The 25,405-nt window shown below is 42.9% G+C and overlaps 6 protein-coding genes and 1 non-coding gene across 7 annotated transcripts; 5 read left to right on the top strand and 2 right to left on the bottom strand.

Annotated features, from left to right (window-relative positions):
• The first annotated feature begins 675 nt into the window (after positions 1–675).
• Positions 676–3,488, top strand: ATPsynC (ATP synthase, subunit C). Its single transcript, XM_018111481.3, has 4 exons — positions 676–784; positions 1,362–1,465; positions 2,167–2,371; positions 3,031–3,488. Exons 2-4 carry the CDS (start codon positions 1,418–1,420, stop codon positions 3,192–3,194), a joined length of 417 nt encoding a protein of 138 aa, XP_017966970.1. The 5' UTR covers positions 676–784; positions 1,362–1,417; the 3' UTR covers positions 3,195–3,488.
• On the top strand, positions 2,472–2,813 carry LOC149092135 (Nuclear RNase P). The gene has a single exon (XR_016196298.1).
• Positions 3,132–6,492, bottom strand: LOC108658808 (putative rRNA-processing protein EBP2 homolog). The gene is made up of 3 exons (XM_018111461.3): positions 6,325–6,492; positions 6,182–6,265; positions 3,132–6,125 (listed from the first exon to the last, which is right to left on the bottom strand). The coding sequence occupies exons 1-3, from the start codon at positions 6,388–6,390 to the stop codon at positions 5,352–5,354; spliced, it is 924 nt and encodes a 307-aa protein (XP_017966950.1). The 5' UTR covers positions 6,391–6,492; the 3' UTR covers positions 3,132–5,351.
• LOC108658786 (G patch domain-containing protein 4) lies at positions 4,281–5,327 on the top strand. The gene has a single exon (XM_018111441.3). It carries the CDS (start codon positions 4,281–4,283, stop codon positions 5,223–5,225), a length of 945 nt encoding a protein of 314 aa, XP_017966930.2. The 3' UTR covers positions 5,226–5,327.
• Positions 6,493–6,740: 248 nt separating the features above from the next.
• Zwilch (zwilch kinetochore protein) lies at positions 6,741–9,168 on the top strand. Its single transcript, XM_018113395.3, has 5 exons — positions 6,741–7,929; positions 7,988–8,061; positions 8,119–8,626; positions 8,694–8,948; positions 9,030–9,168. Exons 1-5 carry the CDS (start codon positions 6,891–6,893, stop codon positions 9,095–9,097), a joined length of 1,944 nt encoding a protein of 647 aa, XP_017968884.1. The 5' UTR covers positions 6,741–6,890; the 3' UTR covers positions 9,098–9,168.
• A 375-nt stretch (positions 9,169–9,543) lies between these two features.
• Positions 9,544–16,155, top strand: chp (leucine rich repeat containing G protein-coupled receptor chaoptin). The gene is made up of 15 exons (XM_018113393.3): positions 9,544–9,832; positions 10,747–10,983; positions 11,034–11,747; positions 11,803–11,978; positions 12,192–12,326; positions 12,412–12,640; positions 12,700–13,309; positions 13,370–13,500; positions 13,560–13,816; positions 13,875–14,016; positions 14,081–14,439; positions 14,501–14,924; positions 15,045–15,286; positions 15,348–15,534; positions 15,610–16,155. The coding sequence occupies exons 1-15, from the start codon at positions 9,830–9,832 to the stop codon at positions 15,709–15,711; spliced, it is 3,948 nt and encodes a 1,315-aa protein (XP_017968882.1). The 5' UTR covers positions 9,544–9,829; the 3' UTR covers positions 15,712–16,155.
• A 692-nt stretch (positions 16,156–16,847) lies between these two features.
• On the bottom strand, positions 16,848–25,320 carry LOC108660392 (putative 2-oxoadipate dehydrogenase complex component E1 homolog). Its single transcript, XM_018113770.3, has 12 exons — positions 24,976–25,320; positions 21,736–21,865; positions 21,433–21,604; positions 21,097–21,316; positions 19,737–19,898; positions 19,553–19,626; positions 18,721–19,491; positions 18,232–18,649; positions 17,849–18,172; positions 17,348–17,536; positions 17,159–17,244; positions 16,848–17,082 (listed from the first exon to the last, which is right to left on the bottom strand). The coding sequence occupies exons 1-12, from the start codon at positions 25,097–25,099 to the stop codon at positions 16,978–16,980; spliced, it is 2,775 nt and encodes a 924-aa protein (XP_017969259.1). The 5' UTR covers positions 25,100–25,320; the 3' UTR covers positions 16,848–16,977.
• Between the last annotated feature and the right edge of the window lie 85 nt (positions 25,321–25,405).

The raw sequence follows: 25,405 nt of genomic DNA, 5'->3' as shown, positions 1-25,405 counted from the left end.
ATTTTTGTTATTACCTTATAAGCCGTCTTATGTCTAATAATCTCAGCGAAGCATCCAGTCGAATTGGGCACTTATTTAATTTAGTATAAAAATCCATAATAATTGATTATTATTGATTTTTATTATTTGAAATTAGCGCGCCAAAATTTTTTTTAACCAAAGTGCTTCATTTGCTTAGATTGGATGCAACTCTTTTTGCAGGATTGTGTTCAAATTAAGATTTGTCATGATAAGTGCAAGTGAACATTTCTAAAATCGTATTGTCAAACCAAATTTTAAAAATCCAATAATTTGTTGACGAAACTCGCGATTTCAGGGCTGATAAGTAAAACCGGCATCAACTTCCAAGATTCTTTCCAATTCACCACAGACCAGGATTGCAATTCATGTAGTTAATTGATAACATAATTAATTTCCCTTAATAGAGGTAAATACTATCTATAATTATAGAATTGCGAATACCTAGAAATTAAATTTAGAACTTCAAGATCATACTTGTGTGCTCGGAAAACAATTTTTTTTTGTCAACATATAATACTTAATTAATTATGCAGAAATAATTTTTAAATAAACATGATGTATGCATAAGTAACTTGCTTGGGTTATTTGTGGTAGAGCCGCTATTTTGTAAAACATACATATTGTTATCGATATGCACTCATGCGCTCGCTGACTTTCCAGGTGAACTTCCAATTCACCACAGCAAAGAATTGCACGACGACTGTAGGGTAAAGTAAAAATTCGCGTTTAATACGGTTCCACTGTTGTTAAGGGTTTGTTCGAAGTGAGTTGGACGCATATCTTTCGCTGAAATTAAAAATGTGGAGCACCCCCACCATGCCTCCTGCAGCTGCTGCTGGTTGAATAATCAGTTTAAAATGGAAATGCAAGAAAATAATTCTTTCAAATACAATTGTTTTCAATAATATTTAGTGAAATTGAGTGAAGAATGACAAAACAAGTGAATATGATATTTTTTCAAACGTGTTCAATGCCGCCATCTTGCGGCTCACGCACACACTCATACAGAATGTCACACGGGCGTATGAAGAGAACTGTCAGTGTACTGTGTGAAGTCGTTGCGTCACAAGAAAAGATCAACGATTTGAAAAAAAAGTGTTAGTTGAAGCAAATTAAGTGAAACTAGCTCGAATTTTAAAATTTCGATTGATTTGTGTTTGCGATTTAATTGAGAATTCTAATTTGTGTGGATAGATACATTTTTTCGGATTACGTAACCAACAGCAACTTGCAGGCGGGCAGCGGCGTTTGCAGCATCGATTTGCAATAATTATATATTTACATATATATATAAATAGAAATATATATTTACAAAAAATCTACATCTATATCTTTTGCAGAGCTCCGTGCGCTTGCTTCAATTTTGTGCGAAACGCCAATTAAAATTCAACTAAAAATGTTCGTGTCGACAGTCTCTCGCATTGCCCCCGTTGCCAGGACCGCGGTAAGTAGAAAACGTGTTAACAGATTCTGCGAGATAAATAGTTATGTGATTTTGTTGTTGTTAATTACATAATTCTTAGCCGCATCGATTTTCATTGTGTTAACAAAAAATATCTATGCTGCGACTGTGGTGACTTGGAATTCCAATGGAAAACACATACAGTTACATAAGTTGAAAGCGAAAATTGAGGTTATGTGTTCTTCATAGCTGTAACTTTTTAATCTATAAAAATGTAAAGCAATTTAAAAGCATATGCGACAGCATTTTTTAAAATTCGATTTGATCTGGAATTAAATTAAGCGATTAAAATGTGGTGTAAGCATTGTATAACAAATTATAGTTACTTTGTTGCTGATAGTGGTTGAGGTTAGAACCGGTGAAAGCTCTCATATCAATTCCGTTGAAGCTATATAGATCAATACTAGAATTAAAAAAATTAATTGACAACATTAATCAGCGGTAATTATTAATTTTATTTGCCGTTTCCTTCAATGACAACAACAAATACGGCTGCCAAATGGCCAAAATCCAAATTGCTTAACACATTGCATAACTTGGCAATCGGATGCAAAAAGTCAACGCGCAAAGCCTACAACAACCACAACAATAACAATTTTCTTTTTATCTCACATGAAGGAAGAAACTAAAGTGTCATCTAATTTAATTACATAATTTAACCTTTCCCTATTTTTTTATTGCAGCTCCTCGCCAACTCCAAGCAATACTTGCGACCATTGAGCAGCGCCGTCATCAGCCAGAGCCAAACTTTGGCCGCTCAGAACACAACCCCCGTAGCATTACTGCCACAGATCAGGTCATTCCAGACCTCGCCAGTCACACGTGACATTGATTCGGCTGCCAAATTCATTGGTGCTGGTGCTGCAACAGTCGGTGTCGCTGGTTCCGGTTCGTATTGGTTTTCGTTGAGCTTGCGATTTGTCCGATCTTTATTACTGTATATCCTATGTCGAATTCTCCTATCCAACGGTCACATACTCGTCTTCAGTCAGTTACAATCTAGCATCTGGGGCACACACAACGAGTATCTGATTACTCCTAAGATTGCCCCGGGAAGGTCTGAGATTTGGTCAAAGCTCCCTTGTTGCCGTAACAACGCTCAAAAGCTGAAAGGTGATTGTGTGTCGTGGAGCTTCATTTCCTAGCAGGAAACTTGTGTAATCACAAGGCGAAAGTACCAGAAATGCTGCAGCATGGCTGTTGCCGCATAACCTGCCGCCGGCCGTGTTGCATTGAAAGCTTTCGTGGCCAGCAATTTTAGTGCGATGTGCTTGCTGCAAACCTCAACTCTGAGGTGCGTAGAACTCAATTCAGACTAATCTGTGACTGACTGGTCACCCTAAAGAAAATGAGTATGGGCTAATTGGTAGAGCATTGCGATTGCATATGGTATATAGCTGCTCCCTGAAGAAGCGAGCTTCCATCGGCAGCTGCCGATGTGATTTGCATATAAATTATTCTCCTTAATATCAGTACAATTTGATTAATCTATTCTGTATTTTTCCTTTTTTCTGTATAAATCGCTCGCTATTCTACCAATACAACAGGTGCTGGTATCGGAACAGTATTCGGTTCCCTCATCATTGGTTATGCCAGAAACCCATCGTTGAAACAGCAGCTGTTCTCGTACGCCATTTTGGGTTTCGCCCTGTCTGAGGCTATGGGTCTGTTCTGTCTTATGATGGCCTTCCTGTTGCTGTTCGCCTTCTAAGCGCCGCTACTCGTCCTTCAATTTTCCGTGCAATTGTTTGTCGGTGTGTATGTTGATGTGGGCATTTGGGGTATTTATCTATCCCGATGGCCATCTGCATGCTATCGACAGTCAGGGGCAACGAGAAAGCAAAGTTAAGAAGAATCAACAACTTCAACAAATAAGCAACCAACACCAGCAACGTTTTTCGATTATTATTGATAAATGATTGATAGGCAAAAACATCCTGTACTATCTAATTATAAAATAACAACAACAACAACATAATATATGTAATTTTGTTTTTAAAAAACATTTGAAACTGTAGTAATCGCCTAAATCAATCGCAGAACAAGATCATCGTGCAGATTCAACACATTTTCGATTTAAGTTTAAGCCAAAATAGGAAGAAAAAATACAAACTGCTAATAAAAAAAATGCATTGGAATAAACTCGGCAAAAGTGCATCGAGATAAACATAACGAAGACACACGATTTAAACGAAAAGTTGAGATTGAAATTGTAAACATTAAAATTAAATTTTAATCCATGCAAGCTTCAAATTCACACCGCAGCAGCAGACCCCACACGCAGGCGACTACACAGAAATCGACTTGCTGCGCCCTCTCCATCTGCGAGCTGGTTGTCCGTGTTCCTCGGCTCTCTCTCCCTCCAATGGCCTTGACAACAACAACATCAGACTGTCGAGGCGGCAGGGGCAGCACGTGCAACCAACTCTCCTAGCCAATTGACACCCTGGCTGTTGGCGAGGGCGTGGCGGGTATGCTTTTGTGTCGTCTTCTACACTTTTTGAATTATGTGGCGCGTACTGATAACGTTTCTTTAAGTTTATTGTATTTAAAACATTTTTTCTCTTTGTTAAATCATTTCTTAGATGCCACTTAATCATTGTCACATAATCGAATAAAGTGGGGTTTGTTTTATTGGCTAGAGTAACGTGAAGTATTGGTATTTGAAGGAATATAAAATAAAGGAAAACTGAATGTGTTAAGGAAAGATAATTTGTAGTTTTGAGATTCTATAAATATTGAGTTTTGTACGGCAAATTTTAGCTATCAAAGGCTCATATGTTTGGAGTCGGTTTGTATGTTTAAATATTGCCGCTTAAAATGCAGCCCTGCATTGTGGCATGAACACACTGTTGCGGACTATCGATTATTTTGGAAATATGTAACCGATAACTTTTCAATAATAAAAACCACATTGTTGCTAATGGATTTTGGGAAGAAGATTTTGGGTAAATACGGCTGGAAAGAAGGCGATGGCTTAGGTAAAAACAATAATGGCATAGCGGCTCCATTGAAAGCGAGTCTAAAATTTGACAATGCTGGCTTGGGCGTCGATCGCGCCACAGAATTCAATGATCACTGGTGGGAGCGCTGCTTCAACGAGGCTTCATCAAATGTGGCCGTTCAAGTGGAGCAGAATGGTCAGGTGAGCACAGCGCGCAAAGCAGGCCAAGAGGCTGTGGAAATTTCAACCAAAGGTTATTCGGCGCGTAAATTGAAAAAGGCCAAGGAACAGCAAAAAGATTCTTACAGTGGTGCCGTTTATGGTAACTTTCTAAAATCTGCGCTGCTTACACAAGAGGGTGGCGAAGTGGATAACGAGGAACGCATCAAGGTGGAGGACATTGCTGTTGCCAAAGTGCAAGTGTTGACCGATGAGCAACTATTCCAGGCATGTGGCGGTCGGACAGCTCACAAGGGCGCACGCCATGGACTCAAATTGAGCGGCAAGCTGGCACGCATAGAACAGCAGGAGCGCGAAATGTTGGCTAAGCTGCAGGGAAAACAACTGCAGACACCTACTGAGGAAGCTGAGAAGTCAAATAAAATTAAAAAGAAGAAAAAGAAGGATAAAAGTAAAGGTGCTGATGAAGAGCAGCCTGAGAATAATGTGATCGAGCTAGAGCAAGAGCCAACAAAGAAGTCTAAAAAGCGGAAGCCCGTTATTGAGTGCATAGAAAACGAGCCTGCGCCGCCTGTCAAATCAAAGAAAAAGAAAAAAAAGCACAAGCAAGCAGAATAGTTGAAATATATATATATTTAATTGATATATAGCATACACTTTTATGTACATATGAAATGTATTTAGTTATAATAAATCTAAACGAAGGCATTTATAAATCTAGTTTTGTTGTTCCTTAATCCTAATTCACTTTCTGCCCTTAGCTTTCATGCGCCTGGATTTGCCCAACCGTTTGTTGACCGAGGCACCGGCCTTGACGCCGCGTTGACGACGTGTGGACTTCTCCGAGTCAAGACCAGCTGCCGAGGACTTGGTGTTGCGTTTGAGACCCTTTTTCTTTCCACCGAATCCGAACTTTTTGTTGCGCAGCTTGCGTTTGTCTGCCGATTGCTTCTGCTTGGACTCCAAGGCCTTAGCATCTTCAAGGAAGTCCAGATTTTTAAGCTTGCCCTTGCGGAATTTCTTCAGCTTATCGAGCATCTCCTTCTTCTCAGCTTCGCGCTGCACCTTGGTCTGCTTGGCTAGCATTTTGCCCATTTTTCGTTGCTCGCGTATTTGTTTTATCCGCTCGGATTTGGCTTGTCCTTGCTGTTTGGCCATTAGATTGGCACGCACCTTTTGCATGTGTTCGTCCGACTTGGCCATTTCGGCAAAATAGTCATCGGGACGACGAGTCTTAATACCGAGTTCATGCAGTCGTTTTATGCCCTCAAGCACCGCACTTTGTGCTTGGCGATGGAACAACATTTCGCGCTTAAAGTCATTTAGGACGGGATCCTCTTCGGGTCGAACATAAGGTATTTTCGCATTTCCCTTAAACTGATTCGCACGTTTCTGTTCGTGTTTTTCGAGCTGTACAGCCAACTCGGGTGCCAGAGGAGCCAAATTGTTGATCATATCCAGGCGCTCCACCCATGGTAAATCCAGGCGTATGGCATGTGCTTTGGCCAACAGCTTGGTCTGTAAGTAGTTGTAAATTTTAGTACAATAGCTCAAGTTTTACTAGTTTAACTTACTATATCATTTATTTTATTTCGTTGTCCGCTGAACTCAACATTAAGACCAGGTTTTAGATCTCCACGCTCGAAAGCCGCTTGCAGCTGTTGAGATTGAAAATCATAAATATTTGCATACTTTCTTAATAGTGTTATTTACATACCTCAGCATCGGAATTGTCCTCTGAATCGAATTCTGAGCCACTGTCTTGAAATTCCAAGTCCGTCATGCTTTAAAATTATATTATGTGTTATTAAAAGTGGACTAAATAAAAACAAAGCCAACACGTGCGAACCGCAAATGGTTATCGATAACAATATCTGCCGCGCGCATATATTTGAATGTAGCAATTAGCTTTTGTCTTGTAGTTCATGGCAACATCGATAATCACTTTCAAAGCAACCCTAAATCAAACTTGCCCCACGAAATGGACTAAATAAGTTTGTTGTCCGCCAATTTCAGCCAAAATAACTGCTAGACTCAAGAGTAACACTTTTTAAAATTATGCTTTTATTTTGAACATGAATATAATCATTTGGATTTTATGTATATTTTTCAACTTCACGTTATGAAACACAATGTCGTAACTGAGTAACGGCAGTTTTCCATTCAATTTTTCAGACTCACTGTTATTAACAGCTCTGCAAAATGTTAAGATTAGATGCCATTTTATATCAGTTAAGGCGGCATATATCAAGTATAAAGTGAATTTTTTAAAATTTATAAATAATGCATGTTAATCTGGCAAATATTTACGCTGAGCTGATGCGTAAATATGGTGATAATCATACTATCACATATAATGTGCCGCCCAGTTATTTAACTAGATTGGTTGGTGCGCGCGAATCAGCAAATAAAATTGTTTTTCTGTACAAAGAGGATCGCAGTGGCGGCATTACAACAACCACGCCCACCAAGCTGTTACTCAAACCGGAGCGTCGGTCACCCAATGCAGATTTAGATCTAACTGGCAGTCCCCTGAAAGACGATTGTATTGTGGATGCTATTGCCGATCTCTCGTTGGATTTGAATATAGTCAACCGGAACCCTTGGAAACCAGATGAAGAATATCATCGAGGCGTGCCGGCCGATAAAGCGCGTGCGATCATCTGTACAGAATCATTTCAACAGGCCGATGGTCAGGGCTCCGTTTGGTTTCTCTGCGATGGCAGCGACTTTGGTCACACGCTGCTGCTTCAATACGAATTCCATCCAACGCATTTCTCTCGCGGCATAGTCAACTATTTGGGCGTAATGCCCGCCTATATGGTGTCATCCCAGTCTCTAGTGCGACAGCACGGCCTGAGCGCAGGCGCACAACTGGAGACATACATTGAGAACAGCTATCAGATTAATCCGCACATGACAATACTATGCAGTTGGTCGACGCCAGCGCCGATGCCGTTGCTCATCAATCTGAGCGGCTGCAATGTGTTATTGAATCAGGCATTTCGCGTGGCCGATTGCGGTCTTCTGACGGAGGACTTTATGAACCAGTTGCGCATCTTAGCGTACATACGCGAGGACATCGTTAGCTATCACAGCGATGAGCGGGCGGGTTTGCAGCGGGAACCGGTCTATCGTTGTGGCAGCGGCATTGATATGGACGAACTGCGTGAATCCATTAACAAAACAATGACAGAGGTCTCCGGCTTTACGGACGTCTTTACGGATGGCCTTGCGGAGTATGACATTGAGGAAGTGGTGCAGCGCGCCAAGCAGCGCAGACTCATGGATCTCACCGACAAACTGTGGGAGTTGCTCAAATGTAAGTGTCTCAAGCATTTTGAGTTATTATTTATGTTAATCATTTTGCCTTTCAACAGCTTGCTCTTGCTACAAGGATTTGAAACTAGCCTTCAACATCCTCTTTCAATGCGCTGTGCGCTGCAATATTGTGGTACCTAAAGTGATTACAGAGTTCTTCCCATCAAACTAATTCTATTCATATTTTCAGAACACGCCAACAAATAAAAATCGTTTGGCTGAAATCATTGCGAATTTGGCCAACAGTCGCTTGGCCATGCCCTGCCTGAGCGGTACAGAGCCGTTGGAATTGTTGCTGGAAATTGGCTTAGAGAAGGTCCACAAGGATTACGAGTTTATATTTACGGAGAGCAAAATGTGCAGTATTAGTTTGTTAAAAGGCAGCAGTGAATCGGCGAATTCCGACATAAACGATGGCTCCTCAACGAATGATCTGTCCAAGTTGCGAAAATCGCTGCATAACGCCATGAAAGGTGATGCGCCGGGTGGTGGTGGTGTTGGCATACGCAAGACGCTGCTGCACAACACCGCTGGCAGTAAGCAAACCGGCGCCAATTATCAGAATGACGATTTATCTGGCTTTAAGAATAGTAACTTTAATGAGAAGGAGAGCATGCTGCAAATATCTAAGCTGTTTCAAATACACTGCACGTTGGAGCATCTGCTGATGATACATGCCAACTTGAATTTACCCAATGGTTAGTGCACTTGCTAACCAATCCAACTTAATATCAATATTCCTATATACTATATTTATTTATGCAGTTTACGCGGATGTCTGCACACAGCTGTTGAACAAGCAGCCGCGTCTGGTGGAGAGCATTGATGATAATTTAAGCGATGTGGCCGACATTCAACTATCTGCGCATTATGTGCGCGAACACTTGGATGGCAAGGATCCACACACACGCCAAATAACAATGAAGTCACAGAACAAATATAGGGAGAACACGACCACCTTTTATTTCAATTTAGAAAACATTTGTCCGCCTGAGCTGGCGAAATGCTTCCAGTGCGACGGTTAGTTGAAGCGCGAACTTTTCCATTTCTTCTATAAATATGAGATATTTACATATGAATTTCGTATCCTTTTTATTGCAGATAAGGAGATGGTCAAGGAGCGTACCTATCATTGTTGGCTCTACCGGAAAATTCGCACGCTAAAATAGATATATTTATGTTTTGTTTTGTCTATTTTTTTTTATCATTTACTGTGTAATCATAAATATTTGTCGCTTAACCTTACAACCTGCTTATCGCACTGCAAGAGCCGCAGACCGAAATCATGTCGTCTGAATACTTACAAGTTTTAATCCATGCAATTGTCTTGGATCGCTCAAGGCTCGAAATCTATTTATTTCAAATGCTGATAGTAAACACAATTAGTGTGCGTTTTGCTTGGCATATTCTAAACAAAGTGCAAACACGGCGAGGAAATGAGCATATTTGCAACCAAGCGTTAAGTAATGCTATAATTCGGCCCAAACGTGTGCCCAATGGCCAGCTCATGTGCAGCTGGCGCCACGGCAAACAGCCCCCAAAAATGTTACAATCCAATTAGTGCAATGCTTCAGTCTGTCGTCGACAAATGCTTAACCCGATTGATTTTCAAGTCTCAGACGTGCGTGGAACGCGCTGCGGTTCGGACGTGTCGCGCTTTAAAACGGCAATTATACAAATATATTTAATACAAGAAAAAAAAAAAAAAGAAAAGGATTATTTGTTGGCGCACACACTCGGCTGCAAGTTCACAAGGCTTCAACAAAGTGACGCACATCCTGTGCCACGCATAGTTATAAATAAATACATGCAAAAATAAGCAACAGAAAGCCTTGTTCTCTTATTTAATTTAAATATATTCTAAATGCCAATTATCGCGCACGGATAATCCAATTAACAAAATGGTGTGTATTATACAAGACAGTGCATATATGGAGGCAAAGGAGAAAACTATCTCGAGATTGCTGAAGAAATATTACTTATGTTGATACAAAAAAAATAACTTATCTCCAAATACCATATTTAGTGGCAATATAAAAACTATTAATTGATGACTACAAAGGACTTGATATACTTCTTGAGAAATTTATGTAGATTTAAGAGTTGTTTTAAAAAACAAACAGGTTTCTTGTATCGTGGTGAAGAGATTTAATTTTCATACACCTATTCTTATTATCTTAAAATGAAGACAATTCTTTTATGAATTTTTTACAACTGACTGAAACTATCTAAAGCATGATATAGATGAGGATGCGTCTACATTAGTGGAATTAAAATTATTTTAAAAACCTAAGAATAAATACTAAAACCTGAAAGCTTTGTAAATAATAGGTGTTCGATTTTTCTACGATTCAATTTCTGTTGAATAATAAGTGCATACTTTTCAATTTTGGACCAATTTAATAGAAAACTACATTCTTTCAGAAATGATGAGTCCAATTATCAGTCTTATAGTCGTTTTCATTATGCCGCTATATAGAAATATAACTCTATGAGAAATACTTATGAAAGACTTAGAAAATGCAAAATCCTCTGGCAGTGTACTGAATACTAAATGTGGAATGCATAAGAAGGATAGAGGACATTTAATACCTTACGTACGAACCGTAAAAACTCTTTCTTTGTTGCTCAAGGGTTGAATTATTCACTTGACCACGAAACAAAGAAAACTAAAAACTAAAGAAAAAGAGCCAAAAACCACGCGAAGCCTCTCAAAGCCAACAGGCTTAACACTTCCTTAAATATTTACAATCTGGCTTTGCCGCCGTGAATCCCTAAGGCTTCAACTGGTTATCCATCCGTTTCATCTCTTTCTCAGGGTCTGGAGTTCTTCTTTAAGTTCGGCTATGCGTTTCTAACCATAACGCTCATTATCATGATATGGATGTCCTTAGCGCGTGCCTCGTTGTTCAGTCGCGAGATGGAGGAGACTCGCTACCCGCCGTGCACATACAATGTGATGTGCACATGCTCCAAATCCTCGACAGATCTGGGCATTGTGCATTGCAAGAATGTGCCATTCCCTGCACTGCCGCGCATGGTTAACCAGTCCAAGGTAGGTGCAGCTCAATCGTTATACTGCAGTTAAGTTAAACTCTGAAATAGGTTTTCATGCTGCACATGGAAAACACGGGCCTGCGCGAGATCGAGCCCTACTTTCTACAGTCGACGGGCATGTATCGACTTAAGATATCGGGCAATCATTTGACTGAAATACCAGATGATGCCTTTACCGGCTTGGAGCGATCCCTGTGGGAGCTCATATTGCCACAAAACGATCTAGTTGAGATACCCTCAAAGTCGTTGCGCCACCTGCAAAAGCTGAGAGTTCTGGATCTATCGCAAAATCATATAACGACCATTCACCACGATTCGTTTCGTGGGTTGGAGGAATCGCTGCAAACTTTGATTCTGGGCGAGAATTGCATTTCCATGCTCATGTCGCACAGTTTTTCGGGTCTTCTCAATCTGGAGACCTTGGATTTGAGCGGCAATAATCTATTTGAGATTGATCCGAATGTCTTTGTGGATGGCATGCCTCGACTGACGCGTTTACTGCTTACGGACAATATACTGTCGGAGATACCCTATGATGCTCTGGGCCCGCTGAAGAGCCTGCGTACCTTGGATATATCACACAATGTGATTTGGTCACTGAGCGGAAATGAGACCTACGACATAAAGGCTAGCACCAAACTGAACCTGGACAATCTGCACCTGGAGTATAATCACATAGAAGTGCTGCCGCCGAACTCGTTCAAGTATTTCGATACAGTCAATAGAACCTTCTTCGATGGCAATCCCATACATACGCTTAAGGTGGGTGCTGCCAGGCAGTGGATAAGGTATATAAATATTCTACTTTTTTTGATAGGACGATGCCTTCAAGCCAGCTCGGATACGTGAGATTTACATGCGCTATTGTGGTCTGACCAATATCTCACCCATGGCTTTCGATAGTCTGGTGAACAGTTTACAGATTTTAGATCTGTCTGGCAACAATTTAACCAAGCTGCATCACAAGCTCTTCAACAATTTCGATGTCTTGAGGTGAGTTGGTTGGAAGAAACAAGAAGAAGAAGAAGGAGAAGGAGAAGGAGGAAAAACCAGCCCCTAATCCGATTGTCCGGTACCCTACAATGTGGGGCTTCGCCAATGTGGGCTAAGTGTGTGACCCGCTTTCGAAGAACGTGACGAGAAACGATGTAACAATAAGCGGCTATAATTGACGAAACCAATCCACCCGTTCTGTGCTCATTACAGGGTCATTAGCATGCGCGACAATAAGATCAAAATCCCGAAGCCCACCGAAACGTTTAATGCCATGCACTATACGCTGCTCAAGCTGGACCTGAGTGGAGATCGCAATGATCCAACCAATTTGCAAACGCTACGCAAGTAAGTGGCCCCCAGCACAATCGAGTTCCTGCTCCCCACACACCCTTTACCCGAGCAAATCGTTCTTGTATTTATTTTCAAAAAGTATGACCAGAATGCGGAACATGCGCTCGCTGTCCATTTCGCGCATGGGCACTACCTCTGTGGGTCCGGAGGACTTCAAGGACTTTGGCGTCGAGCTCGAGGACTTGCAGATAACACGGGCCAGCCTCTCGGGCATTCAGTCGCATGCCTTCAAGCACGTCCGTGGTCTGAAGCGATTGGACTTCAGTGAGAATGGAATCTCCAGCATTGAGAACGATGCTTTCCATGAGGTGGGAGCAATTAGTGAAGTGACTGCAACGATTTACTGAATGGTGTTTTCTCCTGGCAGATTGGACACTCTCTCATTTCGCTAAAGATGGCTCATGGCTACTCCGGCAGTGCCCTGCCCGCCGAGCCTCTGCGCCATTTGACCTCCCTGCAGGAGCTGGACTTTAGCAACAATCACATTAGCACCATGAGCGACACGAGCTTCCATTTTCTGAAGAACTTGCGTTTGCTGGAGCTGCACGACAATCGCATTGAGCAGGTGCTCAAGGGCACCTTCCAGGGCGACATACACTCCAAGCTGGAGGAGATCTCGCTGCGTTTCAATCATCTCACATCCATCTCGCAGCACACGTTCTTCGACCTGGAGGCGCTGCGTAAGCTGCATCTGGATGACAATAAGATTGACAAGGTGGAGCGACGCGCGTTTATGAACCTGGACGAGCTGGAGTATCTGAGTCTGCGCGGCAACAAGCTGAGCAATTTGGCCGATGAGTCCTTCCAAAATCTGCCCAAGCTGGAGATACTGGACATGGCGTTCAACCAGCTGCCCAACTTTAACTTTGACTACTTCGACCAAGTGGGCACCTTGTCGAATCTGAATGTGAACGTCAGCCACAATCAAATCAAGCAGCTGATGTACAACTCCTCCTGGAGTGGCCGCAATGAGCATGGTAAGGGAGATCAGTGAGATTCGTGGTATGATTGGTATACTAAAATGCTTTCTTGTATAGGTGGCATGTATCACTCGAATATCAAGATATTGGATTTGTCGCACAACAACATCTCCATCATATTTCCTGGCTACTTCCGACCCGCCGAGATCTCGCTGACCCATCTGCATTTGGGCTACAACTCGCTCATGGTGGGTATTTCTCTCTCTTTTAATATTTATAATAAATCCTTAAGAATTTTTCCTTTTAGAACACCACCCGCGACGTCTTTGGTAACATGCCGCATCTGCAATGGCTGGATCTGAGCTACAATTGGATACACGAATTGGATTTTGATGCCTTTAAGAATACCAAACAGCTGCAGCTCGTCTACTTTGATCACAACTACTTGACTGACATACCCCAGGATATATTCAAGCCCGTTCATAGCCTGCGCATTGTGGACTTTTCCCACAACAAGCTGCGTGGCTTGCCAGACAATTTGTTCTACAACGGCGGCATGGAAAAGTAAATGACTGAGAAAGTCGCTAAGTAACTTTTCTAATACTCTATACTCTATTTCCAGATTGGATGTCTCGCACAATATGCTACTGAAGATACCATCCTCCTCGTTGTCCAGCTTGGCTGCTTTGACTCTATGCGAGCTGCATTTGTCCAATAATTTTATCTCTACCATACACAGCATGGATTTGTCCAATAAGTTTAGGGTGAGTGAGGATCAAATATTCGCCAAGCTCTCCCATCTCTACATCCGATATCTTTATCTCTTAGTCTCTACGTTACTTGGACATCTCCTACAACTATTTGCTGCGCATAGACGACGCGGTATTTGCCACGATGCCCAAGCTAGCTGTTCTGGATCTCTCACACAATCGTGATCTTAAGGTTATGGACAAATCATTCATGGGTCTGGAAACATCGTTGATTAAGCTCGGCCTGGAGAATGTATCGCTAAGCACAGTGCCCGAAATACGCCTGAAATATCTGCGCGAATTCCGACTGGGCTACAATGAGCTGCCCTCCATTCCGCAAGAGCTGGCTAGTAATATGACCAATCTACGCATGCTGGATCTGTCCAACAATGACTTGACCAACGTGCCCCTGATGACGCAATCCCTGCCTCATTTGCGGTGAGTGTGGCAAGAGTTTCTCCTGCAACCCAGTACTGAATTGAGCATCTGTTTGCTGCAGTCGTCTGATGCTGTCTGGCAATCCCATTACCTCGCTGAACAACAACAGCTTCGACGGCGTGAACGAGGACCTGGAAATGCTGGATATATCCAATTTCCGTTTGCACTACTTCGAGTATGGTTGCCTCGACTCGCTGCCCCATCTGCGCTCGCTCAAGCTAACCGCCTACTCGCACCTCGAACACTTCAATATACCCCATCTGCTGCGCCATCATCACAATATCCGTGAGCTCTGGATTGAGGCCCCGCAGCCCTTTACACGCATCGTTAAGAAGGGCTCAGGACCAACGCAGGAGATGCAAACCCTGCAGCTGGGCATGCCCACAGATCTGCAGCGCGAAATGGAGGGACATCTGCCCTCCAAGCTGACCAACATTACATTCAGTGGACCCCAATTCACAAATCTCAATGAGCACATATTGCGGGTGAGTTTGCGGCAATTGCAAATTATATTTCAGTTGGTCTAGAATCTATTTATATACAAATACTTGACAGGTTTACCATATTAATAAATATTTCATCATATTGTTTTCTTTGCTGAACAGGGCATGCGTTCGCCTTACCTCTATATGCAGCTCTTTAATACCTCGCTGCAAGCTCTGCCCCCGAACTTCTTTAAGCACATGGGTCGCGTTCGAAATATATCACTGGACATACGCTATCACAATCGCAACTTGAAGAAAATACCCAATCCGAATACGGGCGCCGTGCCTTATCTGCCAAACAGCGTTTTCCTTACCGATCTCAAGATGTCGCATACGGATCTCAACTGCGATTGCGATTTGGGGTAAGTGAGAAAAACTCAACTTTATTGGAATATACAATTATGATATATATGATTCATTTAGTTGGGTGGAGTTCTGGCAGCGCAAGCGTCGTCAATATATTTGCTCTTCGCAGACCTGGACCGATACGGTGTTCCGCACCTTTATGAATTCACCTTGCCAGGTGTACGGTAGACACAATTGCGACGACCACGACGACGATCTGCGCGAGACGCGATGTGATAATAAAGGCGGACAGCAGCTACTTGAGGTGCGCTACGTGACTGATATGCGATTTCATACCTAATATATTGATATGATTGTACTTTATTTCTCTCTTTTCTAGGCTCTGAAGTTCGATCTGGAGTGCGGCTGGGATAATGCCAATTGTCGAGAAACTGCCTTGGTTATAGTTGCCGTTTGCTTGGCATTTGTGTTCTGGATGTGACTTCTGTACTTTGCATATAAGACGTCCACCGACTTTTACAATATTCTAGAGAAGGTCTATGGCAGACAAGTCATTTAAGCTCTTGCCAACTGCAACATCTAGAATTTAAGCGTGATGAGAGACTTTGTTTCAATACCTTGTTTTTGTTTGTTCTGCTTTTCAATCCTTTTTACCGATCTTTAGAGTCCTTGGTAACGCCTTATATGTAGTAACCCACCACATACTCCAGACACTCCATACTCCATAAACACCATTTGCACTCTTCTACTCATTTCAGTTTGTAGTAATTATTCTATTAAGCACTTATCTTAATTTATTTTCTATATAATCCTACCATATTTATATCTAGAACTACTTAAGTTAAGTCACGTCGCTGCTTAAACAATTTCAATTGAAAGTCTGTAAAATGTTTCATAAACATAATAAATATTTACGATAGGTTAACTGATTCATTTTTTCTCTTTTCTATTTGGTTTGGTTTTCCTGTCATCTGCTTAAAGCCTTGGACCTTGTAATGAGTCCAAAGCAACAACAGAACGATGTACACAAACGCCATGCGAAACAACAAAAACCAACATCAAGTAATTAAAAACTTTCGCTTAAAGTTTCAACGTGTTTTTTTGCACCAACGATAAATTATTATGTAATGCCACATTGAACTTTCTGCCACCGTCTTTTATGGCATGCGACAGTGCTTTTTATCGAAATACTCTGTAGTTTGTAAATCCTGAAACTATTAATAGTGCGAAATCAGGGTATAATGTTGTGCAAATGTATTTATCAAGTATAAAGAATAAGTATTCTAGATCAGAGCTAAATGCTGAGTTACTAGTACTGGATACTAGATACTATATACTAGATACTAGGTACTAGATACTAGATACTAGATACTAGATGCTAGATACTAGGTACTAGATACTAGGTACTAGATACTAGGTACTAGATACTAGATACTAGATACTAGGTACTAGATACTAGATACTAGATACTAGATACTAGATACTAGGTACTAGATACTAGATACTATATACTAGATACTAGATACTAGATACGAGATACGCATATAGAATGACCAAGTCAAGGATATCTTCAAGTCTATCAATTACAAAGTAGAGCAAAACAATTTGTGTTTGCTGTTTATTTTTCGGTTCTTTATTTCGGCAGTTTTATTGAGCTAAAGTACTTTGTGATATATGGACGGGCGATGGGCGCGGGGGCAACAGAAGAGGGGGCGGGAAGGCCGTGTCCGGCAGCGGCGGCATCGCACTAAAGTTCAAATGGAGCTGCAACAATTTCATCAACTTCCCGTTTATGCACTTTGCCAATGCCTGTGGCGGGCGTGGGCGCCTCGCAGCGGCCGCAATACTGGAGCTGTGGGCATGTACATATGTGTGTGTTTAAATATGTATATATGTATGTAAATGTATATGTGTGTGCGGGTGCCTACCTGCTTGCCAATTAAATTTTCAAAGCGTGGCCGCACAAATGTCCAGGCGCCCATGTTACGATGCTCTTCCTGGCTCCAGACGAAACCTGGGTCAAAGAACGCGAGAGAGAGAGAGAGAGAGAGACAGGTATAGAGAGAGGGGCCTTCAAGTCACAAACTTATTCCCTGAAAGTTTATGTTCGCACTTACTCTGCACATTGCCATATTGTGCCAGCTGGGCCTGCAGCTCCTGCACTGGGAATGGGCAGAGGGACTCTAGGCGCACAATGGCCGTGTCCTGAATCTGACGCTTGGCGCGTTCCTCGACCAGATTGTAGTAGTGCCTGCCACTGCAGATGATGACCTTGCGCACCTGTTCCGGCTGCACAGTGCTGTCACCTAGAAAATTGTGAAGGAACATAGGTTAATGCGAGCCAGGGCAGTAAATGTGCTCTGTGACTCAGAGAAAGTTACTTTGAAAGATGAGGCATTTAGAGTTCAGCAGTATTTATTTACAGGCAGCACCCTAATATATCATACTCTCCTTGTAATAAAGTATAGAAAAACATTTAGACATATAAATATGGAGTTTGCTGCTCATCCTAATCGAGGATATACATATATACTCTATGAGGTTAACCCATCCTGCACTTGCCTTATTCCCTTCTCACCCATTTTCAAGGATTTCCGGACTAACGCCTCCACACTCACCTATGACATTTTGGAAGAGTGTGCCCGGCTGGAAGTCCTCGTGTGTGGAGGTCGCAGCTGGCAGACGGAGCAACGTCTTGGGCGCCACCACGACCAACGGCTTACGGAAATTTCTCGCCAGCTGGCGACGCAGAACGTGATAGTACTGAGCCGGTGTCGTGGGATTAACTACATGAATGTTGACGCTGTCGCCATCTGGAGCTGTTTCCTTGGAGTCGCAGAGCTGCAGAAAACGTTCGATGCGGCAGGAGCTGTGCTCGGAGGCAGCGCCATCGTAGCCGTGGGGCAGCAGCATGACCAAAGCATTTGATTCCATCCACTTGGCTGTTTATGAAGAAGAGATTAACCAAGTATTAGCCAACTTATGGCCATCCAGAACTCACTCTCGCCGGAGACTATGAAAGCATCGATAATGATTTGGGCGCCATTGGCAAAGTCACCAAACTGCGCCTCCCAAATAATCAGATTCTGCGGATTATCTATGGCCATGCCATACTCGAAACCCAGCACCGCCTCCTCGGACAATATGCTGTGCGCCAGCTCCAGTTTGCCTCCGTTGCCGCCCTCCATGTGGTTGAGCGGCACATACATCTCATTGGTCTGCTGATCCACCAGCATGGCATGGCGATGCGAGAAGGTGCCACGCCCCACATCCTCGCCACTAAGGCGCACATTGTGACCCTGGTACATCAGGCTGCCAATGGCCAGGGCCTCGGCTGTGGCCCAGTCTATTTTCGCGCCAGCCTCCAGTTTCTTGAGTCTGCCTTGGACAAACGTTTTGAGCAGATGTGGATGTATATTCTGAAATGGGGTATTTCCGATAAAATCTGAATGTCTTTTTGAAATGTTAAAACGCTCCCTTTACTACTCACAAAGTCATCGGGGAAGGAAACGCTCTGCTGGCCAATCCAGTGCAGTAGACCGTAATCCAGGCCCGTATCCCAATAGGTGAGCTCATTGGCGGGCGCCAGCTGCAGACCCGCCCACTGCTGCTCAAAGTAGCTGGGGGGCGGCTGATAGCTGGGCGCCAAGGACAGCTCCTCGTTCAGGTAGGACATGTACTGCTCCCGCATTTGCTGAGCTTGGTCGGCGCTGAGCACGCCCTGCTTGGCCAGCTCTGCTGCATACATGTCTGGCACGGACTCACGCTGGTGGACAATTTTATAGACCAGTGGATTGGTGAATGTCGGATCGTCCACCTCGTTGTGGCCCCAGCGACGATAGCAGTTCAGATCAATGAAGACGTCCTTGCGGAACTCGCGCTGATAGCGGAAGGCGAGGTTGGTAATGCGTATCAGAGCCTCTGGATCATCGCCATTGACATGGAAGACGGGCGCCTGAATGGTCTTGGCCAGATCAGAGGTGTATTCGGTGGAGCGTCCGCGCTCACCGGGCGTGGTAAAGCCCACCTGATTGTTGACAATCAGATGCAGACTGCCGCCCACCTCAAAGTGCGGCACATAGGCCATGTTGAGGCATTCCTGGTTGATGCCCTGACCGGCAAAGGCTGCGTCTCCATGGAGGATCACATTCAGAACACGCTGGCCAAAGGGCTCGGCGCTCTCCGAGTCTGTGTTAAATGCGCCTTCCCTGCGGCTCTGCTGCTTGGAGCGCGTCTTGCCCATGGCCACGGGATTGGCGGCCTGTGGAAGAGAGGCAAATGGAGTTAAGGCCGTCTCGAATCGGTGTAACAGTAGGACTCACCTCCAGATGCGAAGGATTTCGCACCATGCTAAAGTTGATGCTTCTGCCAAGCACTTGCAGCTGCTCCGAAACATCTGCGTAAGATGTGGGTTTGATTAAATTACGCATACATCGCGTCAACCCCTCCCTTCGCCATCGCCCCCTCGGCGCCCAGCAATCCATTTCTAATAAAAGTTTCACTTACGGAAGTGACTTATGACGTCCGACATGGCCTCAATGTCGTCGGCAAACTCCGAAGCGCCGCTGAGTTTGCGAAAAACTTTTGCCGGCCGCATGTTCAGCAGCACCGCCTGCAGGGAGGTGCGTCCGCGGTGGGGCATGGCCAGCACCACATGCTCAATGTTCGCTGTTGTTGTTGTTGTTGTTGTCAGCGTAGGTGGGCGAATGGCAATGGAGCAAAGTTTTTGGAAGAAAATCGGATTAGGGTTAAAACAAGCGTGCTGCGAAATACGCGTATGTGAGTATTTCACATTGTGCTCCTCATGAGTAGAGCACATATGAATATAGATGTGGATTATATCATAAGCACGTACATAAATTTATAAATATAGATGTATGCATGTATGTATTTCTATGTATGTGTGTATGTTGTTATTGTTATAATTACGCAACAGATCCTATAATAAACTGGAAACTGAACTTGACTACAAACTTTTGCATGGATATTGCTTTCTACTTCTAGAAGTTCTTAGGACTTTGATATATGTTCTTATGTTGGATATGATATGTTAGGCAAAGGAAGGATAGGGAAATGGAAGGATAGATAGTCAGAAATTTGTCAGCAGTTGATGTAGTCTGTTCTTTTTGTCCTTCGACCAGTATTTCTTATTTAATTGTTTGTATATAGGTCCTTTCATTCATAAGTGATAATTGCCAAAGATTTCAAGCAGTTCGTTTTGAAGTATGGTGAAATTGAGTAGAATCAGGATATAACGACTCCGCTTATAGCGCCCATACAGCTATTGCGAAAAAAATTCAGGTCCCCAGAAAAACTTATGTGAGTAAACTGATATGGTTATAGAGTCTTCCGGGTATAACGAGGCAGCGTCGTTCTACTGTAGGTACTTCCATACATTAATTAAATTTATCTATTATTTACTAATTTATTAATACATAAATCAGAAATGTTATTCAACCTTTTATTTGTCATTGTCTCTACACTACACTTCCTACTAATTTCATATCACATCCAGTCTTCTTAGACATCTACCTGATTCAGCATTAATTTCAACAACCTCAGCAACTTGTTCTTCAGTGACACCAGTGTTTTATGTTTTATGCTAAGTTAGGATAAGTTCTTATGCTTCAATACTATTTAATTTGTCATTCAAAAACAAATCATCAACCAATTTTGCTGGTGAGGTATCTTCTAGCTGGATCCCCGCAGGTAAGTCTCATTTAATAAACATTTTCAATTGCCTCAACTACCCGACTTGTTATGCATTATCTTCAATTACTGTTGACATTTTCTATTAGGATCTGATGAGGTGAGGCACATGTATTTAATTTTGTCACCCAATTGGGAGTATGCTCGTGCGGCTGACCTTGAACGGTGTCGCGCAGGAGTTGCCAAAAGAAGGCCAACATGGACTCGGCGCCCTCGCCGCTGTAGCGCTTGACCGTGGGAAACTTGAGGGCCATGAAATTATCCCATGCCTGGGACTTAATTAGCAGCTCGGCGATTTCGCAGCGCTCCGTCGACTGCAGCTGGCGCTCGGACAGAGACTCAAAGTTCTTGGCCAGCCATTCGCGCTCCTCGGTGTCCTGTCGGGCAGGTTTATATTACTTTTCTCTCGTCTCGTTTCGTTTCGTTTATTTTTTTTGTTTTTTTGTGCATAGCTGTCTCAGCAGTTTTATATATGAATTATACGAGTGCTTACCTCAACGTAGACGAACTCGGCGCTGGCCGAGCTGCTGCAGTAAATGTCGCGCAGCAGCTGCTCCAACTGGGCAACGTTCTGGGCATTCGCCGGCCCACTGAGGAGGCCAGCGGTGCGCACCGTTTGCTGTGTCTGCAGTCCATAAAATGCGGGATTTAATTCCTGCAGCTCGCTGCAAAAGGCCACACAGCACATTGACAATACAAAAGGAGCCGGGAAGCGAGTATACAAAATTATATGATACTTAAAAATGGATACCGGCTCGACTTGGGTCGGCACGGCTCGATTTCCCGCATTATTTACCTTTGGCCGCTGGACACTTTGATGCTGATGGGATTTACGGCTGCCAATTTGTGCCCATGCTGGCGAAATGCTTCCACCCAGCGGTAGACGTTGCCCTGTGCATTGCGCGACTCCTTCACCTCCTCAGGCACTGAAACAGATGGGTAGACAATATATACATATATTTTCATTCTCAGTTATAAATTATTAAAAAGTAAATGCACAGAGACAAAGAAAGAGAGAGAGGGAGAGGGAGAGCGAAATGTATTGCAAACGTGTGCGGCCTATGCGAATTTATTGGCTTTTTATTTTTATTGCATAAACATTTGGGCTTAGGTTCAATGCGCGACCAAAGACAAGGCGGGCATATTAGCTCTTGCAAGTCTTAGGACTTTATTGAAAAAATGATATCTATATGTATACTTCGAAAATGACTTTGATATGTATAGCTAAAATTTGTTTGCCAAAAATAAATTAAATTAAATTGAGTCTAAAGAGCATTTGAGCTTCGTTGTTGAGCAAATAAATGTTTGCTTTGCAGCTATATTTAAGTGAGATATGGTATTTGGTGTGTGTGTTTTTTATGGGGTTTCCCTTTATTTTATGGCATTTTTTTCGGGGGCTAAGCCGTTGATAGCTCGTTGCTGCTTAGGTGTTTATGTGCCAAAGTGTTATCCCGCTTAAAGGATATGTGAGTATGCGTGTATATATGCATGTGTGTGTGCACTCTAAGTCGATTACGAAGTGCTTGACGCAGGCAGACAGGATCATTGGACAGTTTTCCGAGCACTTACTTGAAAATGCATTAAAACGTAATATGCTTTAACAATTTATGCAATGCGTTGACAAAATTACATTTCTTTTCGCCTTATTTATTTTTTTTTTTTTTGTTGGTAATAAATCAATTTATTGTGGCAGGACATGCAGGTCCTGCCGCTGCTGTTGCGCAAGTCAAGCACACAATGAATGATGAATGATATTTGTGGCGAGGATATTTCATCTTGAGCGTGCAAATATTATTGAACCAACGAGCAGAGCGCAGACATAATGGCAAACCTGACAGTTATATATGAGACAGATAGACAGAGAGAGAGAGAGAGAGAGAGAGAGAGAGAGAGAGGGAGGGAGAGGGTGTACAATAAAAAAGTGCAAGCAAGTCCTTGATCCCATCCATTGAGCAATGGCCACTAGGTTGTTGGGTGAGAAATCCAAGCCGATGTTGGCCGTTTGATTGGACGCTGTCAACTGAATTAAAAAGAAGCTCGCTGCCTGCATTGTGCAGCTCGCAGCTCGCAGTTCGCAGCTGGCAGCTGATGTCATACAATAAACTAGCATCAGGTCCACAAGCAATTGAGTCATGTCGTCGTGGTCCGGCAGGTTGTGCAGGACAAGTGCTCAAAGGAACTGCCAAACAAAATTCCAGTTGGCTTCAGTCAAAGTCATGCCATTGTTCGCCGCTATTTGATCAAGCTGGCCACCGTGAACACGTACAGATAGAGAAATATCCGGGTGGGTTCGGCTCACACTCAAATAGATGGGAAATGGCGAGGGGTTTGGCATTGCTATAACAGAGTTGCCTATTTACAGTGCAGCACTATTGGTTCGATGAACAAAGCTTCATATATTCTGCATATACATTATCTAATACGGAAGCTTATTTTAACCCGCTTAAAGTATAGCTTATCAATCCATAAGCTTCTGAGTGTAAACGTCCAGTTTATTTTCTGTCATATTGCGTGCCTTTCTCATTCTCATTTTCATTCTACCTCTCTCTCTTTCTCACCATCTCTCTTTGCATGTTAATAGAAACTGACTTGCCTCGTGTTGATAAGAGTCCTCACCTAGCCCCTTCACACCTTTACACCTGCCCTCCCCCATTCACTGAGCACTGCCAATTGTGTGGTTCTCTCCAAGTCCTGGCTAGAGACTCAGAAGTCCAATTCGCAATTTTTGGGCTCTTGTTTGCACAACTTTGTTATTTTGCTGTGCCCACACACACACACACGTATAGGCGCCCACACGTATGCATACACAGGTACACACGCATGTGTATTCATGTGCGTACGTGTGGTTTGCTTTGCTGGGCATCGTTTCTGCAACTGAAAATCGTTTTAATCATGGGCTAGCCCGATGGCAGAGCCTAATGATTGACCTTATTGGCAAACCCCGTTGCTGTCATGTTAGTTTTCCATTAAAAAATCGTAGCTTAGGAAAAACTGCTTTCCTGACCTCGACACGATTTGCTTTTATGTGAGATTGACTTGATATAAAATCAAACTAAGTTAAAACTATATCTTATAGCTTCTGAGACCGACGCGACTGACGAACAGGCGGACGAGCAGATTGACGGACAGTTGAAAGAAAATGCGGATGGACAGACGGACGGATAGACGAACGGTTAGACAGTGCTAAATCTAGTCTGGATCTAGAGTATATAATCTATGAGGTTAGCCACGCCTCCTCTAGTCGGTTACATACACTTTAGCAAGCCCATAATACCCCGATTTTTCAATTTTCCATGGGTTAAAGGTATAAAAGTTTAAATAGAAAATTACTTTATAAAAAAAATTTTATTTTATTCTATTAATTTCTTCATTATTTTTTTTTAAAGCTGAATTTAATGAGTCTAGTCAACTTCTGAGCTGAGTTTTAAATAAATACATGTTACTTTAAACTTTGTAGATTTTTGTTCAAGCAAACTTAAACAAACTGAATCGCAGGCTGCAACAGGTTGCTGCACACATGTTCGATGTGCGTATGCAAAGTGTTCGAGCTTCGAGCCGATAATTGCATGCGCATCGAACATGTTTGAGTTGCGCGGCCTCTGTTTGTGTTTGGTTTGTCCACAGCAATTCGCGTTGTTGCTTTTGTATGCGGCTGCTGTCTTTGTCGCTCTTATTGCTGTTGTTGTTGTTTTTGTAGGTGAAGGGTTTGCGGCTGCACTCAAACACGCATTGATAAACAGACAAACACGACATTAACAGAATTGGTCAGAGGCTGTGGACAGCGCCTGCCAGAAAAGTATTTTACAACACAATTTCACATATGTAGTTTCTAGCTTCGTTGGGCTTATCAAATGGGGCTTGCTAAAAAAAAAAACGATTGTTATCTCAACACACTGGAAATTTTATACAGCCAGATTATCAAGGAAGCAGCTGCAATCTTTTCGCTGGGAGCTGATTACGCTTCTAAGTTCGTAGCACAATTCACTTTCAGGTACAAATTTATAAATCGTCGTTTTATTATGTTTATTTATAATACCTTTGAAGATGCGCTTGGCCACCGGCCGATAGCCCCACACGCCCACTTTGCTGTGATAGTTGCGCTGTAGGCGTGGCCAATTGCTGGCCAATTTACTTCTCGCACTCGCAAAGTTTCGCAGCATTTTATTGTCTGATATATGTAGTATATTTTATTAAGCCTTTTTCACAGCTGTTTTTATGCCCGTTGTCAACTGCCGCCGCTCGCGTTCGACTCAGAACTAAAAGTCATTCCGTTCGCTTAAGACCCCCTTGGGCTTCTGCTTTGCTGATAAGCAAAATGATCAGCAGAGCTCTTTTATATAGAGACAAACAGGTCAATTTGCTCTCTCTTCTATTTCAGTTTCTCATTGTTTAGTTGGCGTCCAGCCTGGAAGTAGTGCTCTCTCTTTCTGCCTTTGCTGTGGGAATGTTCCAGCTGACTTGAGTAT

This window comes from Drosophila navojoa, chromosome 2 (assembly GCF_054131105.1).
Source record: "Drosophila navojoa isolate 15081-1374.11 chromosome 2, UAZ_NAV_1.0, whole genome shotgun sequence".
Taxonomy (NCBI): domain Eukaryota; kingdom Metazoa; phylum Arthropoda; class Insecta; order Diptera; family Drosophilidae; genus Drosophila; species Drosophila navojoa.
This window is presented reverse-complemented; position numbering and strand designations above follow the sequence as displayed.

Coding starts and splice junctions, on each gene's coding strand:
- ATPsynC (XM_018111481.3), top strand. CDS start 1,418: ATGTTCGTGTCGACAGTCTCTCGCATTGCCCCCGTTGCCAGGACCGCG. Junction 1,466..2,166: donor CCCCCGTTGCCAGGACCGCG/GTAAGTAGAAAA, acceptor TTTTTATTGCAG/CTCCTCGCCAACTCCAAGCA. Junction 2,372..3,030: donor AGTCGGTGTCGCTGGTTCCG/GTTCGTATTGGT, acceptor CCAATACAACAG/GTGCTGGTATCGGAACAGTA.
- LOC108658786 (XM_018111441.3), top strand. CDS start 4,281: ATGTTTAAATATTGCCGCTTAAAATGCAGCCCTGCATTGTGGCATGAA.
- LOC108658808 (XM_018111461.3), bottom strand. CDS start 6,390: ATGACGGACTTGGAATTTCAAGACAGTGGCTCAGAATTCGATTCAGAG. Junction 6,266..6,324: donor AGGACAATTCCGATGCTGAG/GTATGTAAATAA, acceptor CAATCTCAACAG/CTGCAAGCGGCTTTCGAGCG. Junction 6,126..6,181: donor GAAATAAAATAAATGATATA/GTAAGTTAAACT, acceptor AACTACTTACAG/ACCAAGCTGTTGGCCAAAGC.
- Zwilch (XM_018113395.3), top strand. CDS start 6,891: ATGCATGTTAATCTGGCAAATATTTACGCTGAGCTGATGCGTAAATAT. Junction 7,930..7,987: donor ACTGTGGGAGTTGCTCAAAT/GTAAGTGTCTCA, acceptor GCCTTTCAACAG/CTTGCTCTTGCTACAAGGAT. Junction 8,627..8,693: donor CAACTTGAATTTACCCAATG/GTTAGTGCACTT, acceptor TTATTTATGCAG/TTTACGCGGATGTCTGCACA.
- chp (XM_018113393.3), top strand. Junction 13,817..13,874: donor TACAACGGCGGCATGGAAAA/GTAAATGACTGA, acceptor CTCTATTTCCAG/ATTGGATGTCTCGCACAATA. Junction 15,535..15,609: donor GCGGACAGCAGCTACTTGAG/GTGCGCTACGTG, acceptor TCTCTTTTCTAG/GCTCTGAAGTTCGATCTGGA.
- LOC108660392 (XM_018113770.3), bottom strand. CDS start 25,099: ATGCTGCGAAACTTTGCGAGTGCGAGAAGTAAATTGGCCAGCAATTGG. Junction 18,650..18,720: donor TTTCCTTCCCCGATGACTTT/GTGAGTAGTAAA, acceptor ACCCCATTTCAG/AATATACATCCACATCTGCT. Junction 17,083..17,158: donor AAAATTTAATTGGCAAGCAG/GTAGGCACCCGC, acceptor ACATGCCCACAG/CTCCAGTATTGCGGCCGCTG.